Genomic DNA, 12,885 nt, shown 5'->3' with positions numbered 1-12,885 from the left:
TAATGCTGTTTCTGTACTATGATGAATTCTAAAACCTGACTGAAACTCTTCAAATAGACCATTCCTCTGCAGATGATCAGTTAGCTGTTTTACAACTACCCTTTCAAGAATTTTTGAGAGAAAAGGAAGGTTGGAGATTGGCCTATAATTAGCTAAGATAGCTGGGTCAAGTGATGGCTTTTTAAGTAATGGTTTAATTACTGCCACCTTAAAAGCCTGTGGTACATAGCCAACTAATAAAGATAGATTGATCATATTTAAGATCGAAGCATTAAATAATGGTAGGGCTTCCTTGAGCAGCCTGGTAGGAATGGGGTCTAATAGACATGTTGATGGTTTGGATGAAGTAACTAATGAAAATAACTCAGAACAATCAGAGAAAGAGTCTAACCAAATACCGGCATCACTGAAAGCAGCCAAAGATAACGATACGTCTTTGGGATGGTTATGAGTAATTTTTTCTCTAATAGTTAAAATTTTGTTAGCAAAGAAAGTCATGAAGTCATTACTAGTTAATGGAATACTTGGCTCAATAGAGCTCTGACTCTTTGTCAGCCTGGCTACAGTGCTGAAAAGAAACCTGGGGTTGTTCTTATTTTCTTCAATTAGTGATGAGTAGTAAGCTGTGCTAGCTTTACGGAGGGCTTTTTTATAGAGCAACAGACTCTTTTTCCAGGCTAAGTGAAGATCTTCTAAATTAGTGAGACGCCATTTCCTCTCCAACTTACGGGTTATCTGCTTTAAGCTGCGAGTTTGTGAGTTATACCACGGAGTCAGGCACTTCTGATTTAAAGCTCTCTTTTTCAGAGGAGCTACAGCATCCAAAGTTGTCTTCAATGAGGATGTAAAACGATTGACGAGATACTCTATCTCACAGAGTTTAGGTAGCTACTCTGCACTGTGTTGGTATATGGCATTAGAGAACATAAAGAAGGAATCATATCCTTAAACCTAGTTACAGCGCTTTCTGAAAGACTTCTAGTGTAATGAAACTTATTCCCCACTGCTGGGTAGTCCATCAGAGTAAATGTAAATGTTATTAAGAAATGATCAGACAGAAGGGAGTTTTCAGGGAATACTGTTAAGTCTTCTATTTCCATACCATAAGTCAGAACAAGATCTAAGATATGATTAAAGTGGTGGGTGGACTCATTTACATTTTGAGCAAAGCCAGTTGAGTCTAATAATAGATTAAATGCAGTGTTGAGGCTGTCATTCTCAGCATCTGTGTGGATGTTAAAATCGCCCACTATAATTATCTTATCTGAGCTAAGCACTAAGTCAGACAAAAGGTCTGAAAATTCACAGAGAAACTCACAGTAACGACCAGGTGGACGATAGATAATAACAAATAAAACTGTTTTTTGGGACTTCCAATTTGGATGGACAAGACTAAGACTCAAGCTTTCAAATGAATTAAAGCTCTGTCTGGGTTTTTGATTAATTAATAAGCTGGAATGGAAGATTGCTGCTAATCCTCCGCCTCGCCCGTGCTTACGAGCATTCTGGCAGTTAGTGTGACTCGGGTGTTGACTCATTTAAACTAACATATTCATCCTGCTGTAACCAGGTTTCTGTAAGGCAGAATAAATCAATATGTTGATCAATTATTATATTATTTACTAACAGGGACTTAGAAGAGAGATACCTAATGTTTAATAGACCACATTTAACTGTTTTAGTCTGTGGTGCAGTTGAAGGTGCTATATTATTTTTTCCTTTTTGAATTTTTATGCTTAAATAGATTTTTGCTGGTTATTGGTGGTCTGGGAGCAGACACCGTCTCTACGGGGATGGGGTAATGAGGGGATGGCAGGGGGAGAGAAGCTGCAGAGAGGTGTGTAAGACTACAACTCTGCTTCCTGGTCCCAACCCTGGATAGTCACGGTTTGGAGGATTTAAGAAAATTGGCCAGATTTCTAGAAATGAGAGCTGCTCCATCCAAAGTGGGATGGATGCCGTCTCTCCTAACAAGACCAGATTTTCCCCAGAAGCTTTGCCAATTATCTATGAAGCCCACCTCATTTTTTGTACACCACTCAGACAGCCAGTAATTCAAGGAGAACATGCGGCTAAACATGTCACTCCCGGTCCGATTGGGGAGGGGCCCAGAGAAAACTACAGAGTCCGACATTGTTTTTGCAAAGTTACACACCGATTCAGTGTTAATTTTAGTGACCTCCGATTGGCGTAACCGGGTGTCATTACTGCCGACGTGAATTACAATCTTACCAAATTTACGCTTAGCCTTAGCCAGCAGTTTCAAATTTCCTTCGATGTCGCCTGCTCTGGCCCCCGGAAGACATTTGACTATGGTTGCTGGTGTCGCTAACTTCACATTTCTCAAAACAGAGTCGCCAATAACCAGAGTTTGTTCCTCGGCGGGTGTGTCGTCGAGTGGGGAAAACGGTTAGAAATGTGAACGGGTTGGCGGTGTACACGGGGCTTCTGTTTAGGGCTACGCTTCTTCCTCACAGTCACCCAGTCGGCCTGCTTTCCCGGCTGCTCGGGATCTGCCAGAGGGAAAATAACGACGGCTAAACTTACTTTGGTCCGCACCGACTACAGGGGCCTGGCTAGCTGTAGAATTTTCCACGGTGCGGAGCCGAGTCTCCAATTCGCCCAGCCTGGCCTCCAAAGCTACACTTATTACAAGTACCGTTACTGATAAAGGAGGCCGAGGAATAACTAACATTTCCACCCCAGAGCAGAAAAGTGCAGGAGAGACAGGAGAAGCCGCCATGCTAAACCGGCTAAGAGCTAGTAGCTGCGCTAAGCTAGCGGATTCCTAAAAACACACAAAGTGAATAATGTGTAAATAATTTAGAGGTGATTCAGCAGAGGGAGTGCTTTAGTTAAGGCACGTGAAGATTACACTGGGAAACAAATCGTTATCTAGTTAACTAGATCAATCTAACTGCGCAGATTAAACAGCTAACAGATACAGAAAAACACCGCTGTGCTCCGGAACAGGAAGTGATACAATACCGCAGTGAGAGCCAACCACCAGTAGAGGTCAGCAAGAGCTCCTATGAATGGAGCTCTTGCTGACCTCTAATGAGCTACAGGGGTCAATAAAAATTGCACAGGAGTCAAAACTTAAAAATGCCACATTATTTATCTGATCATAATGATTCCAAAAATGTATAGTTTGGACTATGACTGAATGTTCTGGAGTTATGGGGTAAAAATGACAAAAATGCTGACAAAGGTCAGTTTCAGTTTGTACAGGGTCAAAAGTTAAAGTTGCTCCAATTTTGGTGATGCACATTATTGGTTGAAATAAAAGGATCAATAAATGGAATAGTTTTGACTGTGTTGAATGTTTGGTCTCCAAAGTAAAGGTCAAACAAGGTCAACGTCCATTGGATTCTGACGTATGACATATGTTACCCCATAACATGATAACTAAGCATGACAGATGGTGCAAACTAATCCTTTTTGAAATGCTAATAATGCTATTACAGATTCATTAGTGCAGGCAATTATACTCTAATGAAGCAGATGATTATGAATGCGATATTCTATTTCTAAATCCTACATACTGTAGCTTTAAAAATCACAACTGTGACATTTCTGGCAAGATTCAAGTTCAAATTTGGAAAATGTTCAAAAATCTACAAATGACAGGCAACAGAGAAACTACACAGTTAACAGCAAACATCACAGCCAGTATAAATGCTGCTGGTTTCAGTTGTTGTTTTTTTTTTTTTTTCTTTTCATTCTTTCCAAATGCTGGACTGTCGTTTTCCCCTCTCTCATTGCCACTTTGGGTTCTTTGTTGTTTAACAAGGAGACAGCTCATTTATAATCTTGTTAGCATCGTAACTCAAACAGAATTGGGGGAAAAAAACCCTTGATTTATGTGGGCACAGTGCTAAGAAACCTCATGGGTGCTATGGAAACGGGGCCGTTTTAGAACCATATCATTGAGACAATAGTGGTGAGAAAGTGAGGCTATTATAGGATTATAAATGAAAAATATATATTTTAAATGCAGGGATTTTGAAATTGTTAGTGGTGGGGCTGTCATTGTGTTTGATTTATTTGCATTTTTTCCTCAAGCTCCTTGTTGTTGCCCTGAGTTTTCACCAGTGGGTATTTTGTATAAAAAAAGTTAGAAACTGGTGAGCAGATTTTCACTGAACTTTGTCAGAGTGGTCCTTGGGTGAGTGACTCCAGGTTGTTAACTTTTAGAGCAGATGGGTCAAAGGTCGACGTTGGCAAAACTATATTATGAAAAACATTTTTCAGAATAGCTTCGTAACCAGTACGGCTAAAGAGGGGGATTTAAAGCTTATATTAATCGGTAAATCATTTGTAATCAAAAAGCATGAATGACATGATGGTAACATGTCCCAGTTATGTGCGCATACATGGCATCACTTGTCTGCCTTTGATTTAACGCTGGGTTCCTTCTTTCAGCAAGAGCGCTCTTTGTTTCAGATTCAGGGTCACAGTATTACTGAGCTGCAACACAAGAGTAACATTTAAATTGATGAGAATGAGATTCTAACAAATACAGAACCATTATTGCAATGCTGAATGAATGAAAGAATGATAGTAGTAACATGTGCTGACATTTACCACCATTTGGAAAAATTACAGCTGAGCAGGACTAAGCACATCTGCAGAATATGATTATATGGGACTTTTATGATGCACAGCTGCAGTTACTGCATGTGAATTATTCTGTGCAGGCCTTTCTGCAGTTGGTGGATTTTGATTGCAGTGGCAGTGGACATGAGCTGCATATTACAGCAGATTTTTTTTTTCTTTGCATGTTCCGACATAATTGTTCTCTTCCAAATGTCAACGCTGGCATTTGGCAGATAGCAGCAGTCCTAGTGTAATCTTCTTATATAGTCGTGAATCGTGATGATTCAGCAGCTTATCCGTCTGCTTCTCCATGTGCAGTTTCCTCAGTAGACCAGAAGGGGTCTGTAGAGGCACAGAAAATGCTGGTAGCATCTCCCATGATGCAGGTGGAGAGCTTTTTCCTGGCTCTCACCAACGCCAATAAGGATGGCAGAGTTGTGTTGCACAAACAAGGTAGTAATTTTACACAGATGAAGAGCAGTGAACATTTTTAGTGCTCCAGCTTGATTTCCCGTTCCATCTCCCTGCATCCAGGAACTTTGTCAGAGAGCAGTGTCAGGTTCCTGCTGCTGAATCCAGCTGTTCACTTTGCTCAGGTGCTGAAGGAGTGCAGAGCTGTCATAATTGCGGGAGGAACCATGCAGCCAGTGAGTGATTACAATTCAGCTAAAACCACATAACCATATAGATGGTATGAGGACTGACTTATCACAGACATGGAGATCTTTCTATAAATACAGTACTGTTCAGAATAATAGTAGTGCTATGTGATTAAACAGATTAATCCAGGTTTTGAGTATATTTCTTATTGTTACATGGGAAACAAGGTACCAGTAGTGTGTTTCTTGTGAACACCCCCTTTTCTACTTTTTTTTTTTTTTTTTACTAATAGCCCAATTTCATAGCCTTAAGAGTGTGCATATCATGAATGCTTGGTCTTGTTGGATTTGTGAAAATCTACTGGTACCTTGTTTCCCATGTAACAATAAGAAATATACTCAAAACCTGGATTAATCTTTTCAGTCACATAGCACTACTATTATTCTGAACACTACTGTATGTGAACTTTTTCTTTCTTTCTCTCTTGATTTTAAAATAAAGACAAACTGCAGCAGCATGACCATCATTACCAATCATGATGTTAGCTTGTAGTCAGTTAAAGTATGGGATCATGCACCATCGCCACGCGTTGCTGCATCTGTCACATACAGAAACATCACAGATTCTAGTTAGCGTCTGCCCAGGCAGACAACCAGTATCCTCAACTCCCCAAAGTAACCGTCAGTCTGCCACAGCCAGGTGAACCCGTGGGTGTGTGGTTGACCTTTTCCAGCTGGTGGGGTCCTCAGTAGTGGCACCTATTTGCTGGATCATGCAGAGAGACGCAACACATGGTCAAAATGTTCAAGCTGACATTCCCTCACAGTGCAAATGATACTCCTCATCTCAATCTCCCTAAGTAACCACTCATTTGAGGCAAAGCCATCCAGCAGTACCCAAAGATCCTCCAAAGAGACCTGGAACCAAAGCCATCCAGCTGTCATCGCCTTAGGTCACTGGTTAGTGTCCAAGTCAATCAACCATGTAGCAAGACAAGAAGCACCAGGACCTTAAACACCTTAACTGGTAATGCATGAATTAAACACAGCAGCATACTGCAAAGCTGCGGAAATTTCCATTTTGCTGAGATACTCAGTATCCACCTGGGGGCAGTGTGGTGGAAAAGTGGTTAGTGCGCTTGTTTCCAGAACAGAAGGTTTTCTGGCTCAAGACCACCCTCTGCCCATTCTCTCTGTAATGTGGAGTTGTCAAGAAGGGCATCCGCATAAAACTTGTACCAAATCAACATGCAGATCCATCTCTGATCTGCTGTGGCGACCCCAAGCGAGAAAACGGAGACACTGAAGGGACTTACTCAGTATTCATATCCTTATTCATTATTACGGTGACATATGCAAGACTGATTACTTAGATTTACAAAGTTCTGAGTGCAGGGACGTCATTTTAAGCATTTCATTGATAGTGCAGCAGATAACTGAAACAATCCTTCAAATGGTGATACAAGCACCAAATTCAGCATAAATACACCTTAGACGTTACTCTTTTAAAAAACCGGCTGGCCCCTTGAATTTTCAATAGGCCGCCAAGTAGGAGTAAATTGAAGAATTACACAGGGGTCAAAATTTAAAAATGCTCCCATTACATTGAAAACTACACCACATTACTTGTCTGATCATACACATTTCCTAAAGGTATAGTTTGGACTATCTGTGATTGAATGTTATGCGGTCAAAACAGCAGATACGGCGGTATCCTGGATCTGACCTCTCATGACCTCCTACAGAGGTTAATGAAGAATTACACGAGTCAAAAATTAAAATGTTTCAGTCATATTGAAACATATATCATAGTATTTGTCTGATCATAATGATTCCAAAAAGGTTTAGTTTAGACTATCCTTGACTAAATATTGTGGAGTTATGGGGTAAAAACAGCTAAAATGATGGCAAAGGTCAATTTCAGTTTGTACAGGGGTCAAAAGTTAAAGTTGCTCCAATATTGGTAAAACGTGATGCAAATTATTGGTTGAGCTACTAGGATTAATAAATGGAGTAGTTTTGACTGTGTTGAATGTTTGGTCTCCAAAGTAAAGGTCAAACAAGTTCAGCGTCCATTGGATTCTATGACGTGACTATATTACCCCGTAACGTGATAACTAAGCATGATACATGGTCCAAACTATTCCCTTTTAAAACCCTATTAACTCAACCAATAATTTGCATTTTTTTTTTTTTTTTTTTTTTACCAAAATTTGAGCAACTTTAACTTTTGACCCCTGTACAAACTGAAACTGACCTTTGTCACCATTCTTGCTCTTTTTAGCCCACAACTCCATGAGACGGTGACAGATAGTCCAAACTATACCTTTTTGGAATCTTTATGATCAGGCAAATAATGTGGTATAATTTCAATATGATTGGAGCATCTTTCGAGACCTGTAATTCTTCAACCCCTACCTGGCTAAGTGGCCAATTGTTTTTTTTTTTTTTGGTTTTTTTTTCTTCAAAAGAGGAATGTCTAAGGAGTATTTGTGCTGAATTTGATGCTTGTATCACCATTTGCAGGATTCCGCTCTAGATATTCTCTTATCTGCTGCACTGTAACTCACTGAATGTTCTTTAACATACACTGCGCATAGTGCCAGTTAGTGACTTCAGATCATAGCTGTCCGAAGACATTCTGTCCCTAAATTGTCACTTCAAGGTAAGAAAATACACTTTTTATCACATGCCTTTGTAGGAAGTACTGTATATTTTATTTATTCTCATGATTTTGTGAAGATAAATGTATTTGCTGCTTCATTGTCAAGTGACTGGTTTCCACTGTTCTTGAGCACATTTTGTCCCCTTCAGTGAAGGTCGATTGCGCCACATGATGGCACACTTGAGATACATAAGAGATATAGTGAGTCAGCGATCTAGTACTATCTATCACTATGGCTAAATATACATAAACACACACATACATAAAGAAACCTGCTGTCTTGGTTATTTTGTAACTGCACAGTTTGTGTATTATGCAGGTTTCAGACTTCAAACAAGAGCTGCTCTTCTCTGCCGGCGTGAGCGAGGAACGCATTGTTGAGTTTTCTTGTGGTAACTCACCCTTTTAATTACAGTGCAGTACTTTGGAGATGTTTGTGTATTTCACTTTGCTCTTAGCTTTTTCTGATGGTGAGTTTGAAATCGGTGTGTTTTTGATAATACGCAGACAATACATTTCATATCTTGCGATCACTTTCCATGTAAATGTTCTTGGCGTGTTTCTGTCTGTAGGCCATGTAATTCCGCCTGAGAACATTCTTCCCATCGTCCTGTGCAGCGGCCCATCTGGTCAGGAGCTCGACTTCACATTTCAGCACAGAGACTCTCCCAAGATGGTATCAGAAACACACACGAGTGAACTCGGCCACAGTGCTTTCACTGCAGTGTGATCACACACTCTCTACGTTTGTCGACAGATGGACGAGACGGGCCGCATTCTCTCCAACATTTGTAACGTGGTCCCAGGTGGTGTTGTGTGCTTCTTCCCATCTTACGAGTACTCGAGGAGGGTCATTTCCCACTGGGAGGGCAGCGGCGCACTGACTCGTCTTGCCAGTAAGAAAAAGGTGCGTGAGGAATTTCTCTCTGAAACGGCTGTAAAAGTTTTTATACATGAACCATCCCATCATGGTGAGCTCGGCTTTCATCTTCACATTCTGTCAAAGGTACATTTCGGTTAAAAGCTCTTAAAGTATCTTGGATTGGTACAAGCTAAACAGGAAGCTATAACATGTGAGACGTGAGATCGCAGTCGTTCTGAGGCTTTCGCTGTCATGGAAATTTACAATGAATTGACAGAAAACGAAAAAGACAATTTTGAATAAAGTATGATGTATTCTCTACAGAGAATACATCATACTCATACACATCAAACTCTAAAGTGATCACACAACCCCAGGATTGTGTGAACAAAAGGGACATAGTATTGTGTTAAGGGCGATGAACTGTACAAAACATCTCCAGTCTGTGGAAGACACTTGAGGAACAGTACATTACTAGCGACTATCTCCAAACAAGGCCATCTTTTAGTACACAAGGTTATGTGGTCCATTCAGTACAGAACGTACAAAAACTTTTAGCAGATGGAACATTCACAGCTCACATCAGGACGGTCACAAACATAATATGGAAAATCACGTTACATCGCATGATGATGCATTTGGGCATGTAGATCGATGATCAACATCAGCAGAAAAACATGGGAACGTGCCACTAAAATGATCTAACCCCAATCATAACCACCCTGGTAATAAAAGATTAACCAGAACAAAAATATTTTACCCATGTTAGCGGCATCTTTATACATTCAGTAATGATGAACTACCATCAGCGTCAGCATGGAGGCTTCTGGGAGCGAGACTGGGTTCCCAGCTTTACACAAGCTGGCTGGGATGGACGGACTCTTTCACCCACTCATCTGTATTTTTGCTGTCTAAGCCCCACACTGTTACCAGTGTAAGGAATCAGGACGTATGACTGCTTTTATCTTCTTAATTTATGTGAGGTGGAAGTACCATGTAGCTTGAAATGAGCTCAGATTCCTTCCTTTCCAAAGCTGAGGTCTAGTGGCCATCAAGGCCACGACTGCTTATTATACAGCTCATAAAGTTTCAAACGTGCAGTGACATTCTGCTGCAGCATACAGATACATGAACTCACATCACCTGTTTTCAGAGAAGACAATAACTGACACAAGTGTAAAAGGTGGCTGCCTTCACTCAAGTATATACAAAGATTTGAAAATTAACACTGAAATTGACTAAAGGATCACTTAGTGATAGAGAACCTTGCTCAAGGGCACCGTACTAAGTTTCCTGTCTGACAGGAAATAAAGCTGAGTATCTTCTGCTCACATCTCATTCTTCAGGCCACCACTCCTCCTCCCGCTCCAACAGAAAGGTCTTAAATCATGAGGCTCAGAATGTTTACACTTCTTAACTCAGTTTTGGTTCAGTTGACTTTTTTGTTCACATTTAGAAACTCAACTTTCTCTTCAGATATTCCAGGAGCCTAAAAAGGCCAATCAGGTGGATCAGGTTCTGAGCGAGTTCTCCCGCTGTATCCAGGTAAAAGTGGCACATTGCTCTTTATTATCCACTACTGATAACACGCAGGTTCACAGAGATCTGCTGACTCATGTTTGGTTTCTGCTCTGTCACTGTCAGAGGTGCGCCGCGGATAGAGGCGGACTGACAGGAGCGATCCTATTCTCCGTGGTAGGCGGAAAGATGAGCGAGGGCATCAATTTCTCTGATGACTTGGGCAGGTGTGTGGAAGGCACAGATATGTCAGATTTGTGTGTGTACAGTAGTGTTCAGAATAATAGTAGTGCTATGTGACTAAAAAGATTAATCCAGGTTTTGAGTGTATTTCTTATTGTTACATGGGAAACAAGGTACCAGTAGATTCAGTAGATTCTCGCAAATCCAACAGACCAAGCATTCATGATATGCACACTCTTAAGGCTATGAAATTGGGCTATTAATAAAAAAATAAAAAAAAAATAGAAAAGGGGGTGTTCACAATAATAGTAGCATCTGCTGTTGATGCTACAAACTCAAAACTATTATGTTCAAACTGCTTTTTTAGCAATCCTGTGAATCACTAAACTAGTATTTAGTTGTATAACCAGTTTTTCATGATTTCTTCACATCTGCGAGGCATTAATTTTGTTGGTTTGGAACCAAGATTTTGCTCGTTTACTAGTGTGCTTGGGGTCATTGTCTTGTTGAAACACCCATTTCAAGGGCATGTCCTCTTCAGCATAAGGCAACATGACCTCTTCAAGTATTTTGACATATCCAAACTGATCCATGATACCTGGTATGCGATATATAGGCCCAATACCATAGTAGGAGAAACATGCCCATATCATGATGCTTGCACCACCATGCTTCACTGTCTTCACTGTGAACTGTGGCTTGAATTCAGAGTTTGGGGGTCGTCTCACAAACTGTCTGCAGCCCTTGGACCCAAAAAGAACAATTTTACTCTCATCAGTCCACAAAATATTCCTCCATTTCTCTTCTGCACGTCTTTTATTTAACAGAGGGACTTTGCGGGGGATTCTTGCAAATAAATTAGCTTCACACAGGTGTCTTCTAACTGTCGCAGCACTTACAGGTAACTCCAGACTGTCTTTGATCATCCTGGAGCTGATCAATGGATGAGCCTTTGCCATTCTGGTTATTCTTCTATCCATTTTGATGGTTGTTTTCCGTTTTCTTCCACGCGTCTTTTTCTTTTGTCCATTTTAAAGCATTGGAGATCATTGTAGATGAACAGCCTATAATTTTTTGCACCTGCATATAGGTTTTCCCCTCTCCAATCAACTTTTTAATCAAACTACGCTGTTCTTCCGAACAATGTATTGAATGTCCCATTTTCCTCAGGCTTTCAAAGAGAAAAGCATGTTCAACAGGTGCTGGCTTCATCCTTAAATAGGGGACACCTGATTCACACCTGTTTGTTCCACAAAATTGACAAACTCACTGACTGAATGCCACACTATTATTGTGAACACCCCCTTTTCTACTTTTTTTTTTTTTTTTTTTTACTAATAGCCCAATTTCATAGCCTTAAGAGTGTGCATATCATGAATGCTTGGTCTTGTTGGATTTGTGAGAATCTACTGGTACCTTGTTTCTCATGTAACAATAAGAAATATACTCAAAACATGGATTAATCTTTTTAGTCACATAGCATTACTATTATTCTGAACACTACTGTATATATAATTTGTGAATTCCTGTATGTAACAACAGGTGTGTAGTGATGGTGGGAATGCCTTATCCCAACATTAAATCTCTGGAGCTGCAAGAAAAGATGTCCTACCTGGACAAACACCTGGTGAGACGCTTCACTGTCCCAGTAACCTCGATAGTAGACACAGAGTTTAAAATAAGTCATTTTATCTCTGTTTTCCTTCCAGCCTCACAGCGTGGGGAGGAGCCCTGGACAGGCCCTGATAGAAAATCTCTGCATGAAGGCTGTCAATCAGTCCATAGGTATCAATGAAATGTTCATCACAACAGATTAACACACATGCTTTGTGTAGTGGTAATGACATCATCTGTATTACAACACCCACAGGAAGAGCTATCCGTCACCGTGGCGATTATTCCTCCATTATTCTGTGTGACAGACGTTACGCCCGACTGGCGACACTCGCCAAACTTCCCAACTGGATCAGAGCTCACACAAGCACATGCACAACTTTTGGCTCCGCTTTTGATGCTTTGCGAAAGGTAAAGGGTGTTCGTACTCACCCACATCCACACAGATTACCCACAAAAACTCATATTGTGACTCCACCTTTGTCATGCTGTATCTGCATTTTCTTTTCAGTTCTTCTTGGAGAAGAAACAGAAGCATGTATAGTTTCTTCAGACTGTTCTCAATCAGAATCACCGCAGCAAGGACCAGTTTGGGAAAAGTCTGCTTTCCTTCACAACATAAAAACACATTTATGAGGCTACATGTTGACCGTTCAGACCTCTGTTAAGAGGAAACTAACCAGACAGTTTGTTTCTGATGACTTAAGTTTGTCCTGGTTTGACAGCTTGATTTAAGAGTCCATACACATGCTGCAAGCTAAAAACCAAATGCACCCATATGAACTCCAAGCAGTCTTCAAATCCACTTTCCTTCAGAACAATATGATAAATTTACTTTTAGTGTG

The 12,885-nt window shown here is 40.6% G+C and overlaps 1 protein-coding gene across 2 annotated transcripts in view; it reads left to right on the top strand.

Moving 5' to 3' along the window:
• Positions 1 to 12,817, top strand: part of ddx11 (DEAD/H (Asp-Glu-Ala-Asp/His) box helicase 11) — a 30,661-nt gene extending 17,844 nt beyond the window's left edge. For both annotated transcript variants that reach the window (XM_034176581.1, XM_034176582.1), the window contains exons 18-28: positions 4,918 to 5,052; positions 5,134 to 5,246; positions 8,183 to 8,255; positions 8,436 to 8,539; positions 8,621 to 8,770; positions 10,202 to 10,270; positions 10,370 to 10,470; positions 11,969 to 12,053; positions 12,136 to 12,211; positions 12,297 to 12,451; positions 12,552 to 12,817. In XM_034176581.1, coding sequence (XP_034032472.1) covers positions 4,918 to 5,052; positions 5,134 to 5,246; positions 8,183 to 8,255; positions 8,436 to 8,539; positions 8,621 to 8,770; positions 10,202 to 10,270; positions 10,370 to 10,470; positions 11,969 to 12,053; positions 12,136 to 12,211; positions 12,297 to 12,451; positions 12,552 to 12,584 — 1,094 coding nt within the window. In that variant the 3' untranslated portion in view covers positions 12,585 to 12,817. The remainder of the gene's footprint in view (positions 1 to 4,917; positions 5,053 to 5,133; positions 5,247 to 8,182; positions 8,256 to 8,435; positions 8,540 to 8,620; positions 8,771 to 10,201; positions 10,271 to 10,369; positions 10,471 to 11,968; positions 12,054 to 12,135; positions 12,212 to 12,296; positions 12,452 to 12,551) is intronic.
• Positions 12,818 to 12,885: the final 68 nt, after the last annotated feature.

This window comes from Thalassophryne amazonica, chromosome 8, assembly GCF_902500255.1.
Source record: "Thalassophryne amazonica chromosome 8, fThaAma1.1, whole genome shotgun sequence".
Taxonomy (NCBI): Eukaryota; Metazoa; Chordata; class Actinopteri; order Batrachoidiformes; family Batrachoididae; genus Thalassophryne; species Thalassophryne amazonica.
The sequence above is the reverse complement of the archived record's forward strand: the minus strand, read 5'-3'. Positions and strand labels throughout refer to the sequence as shown.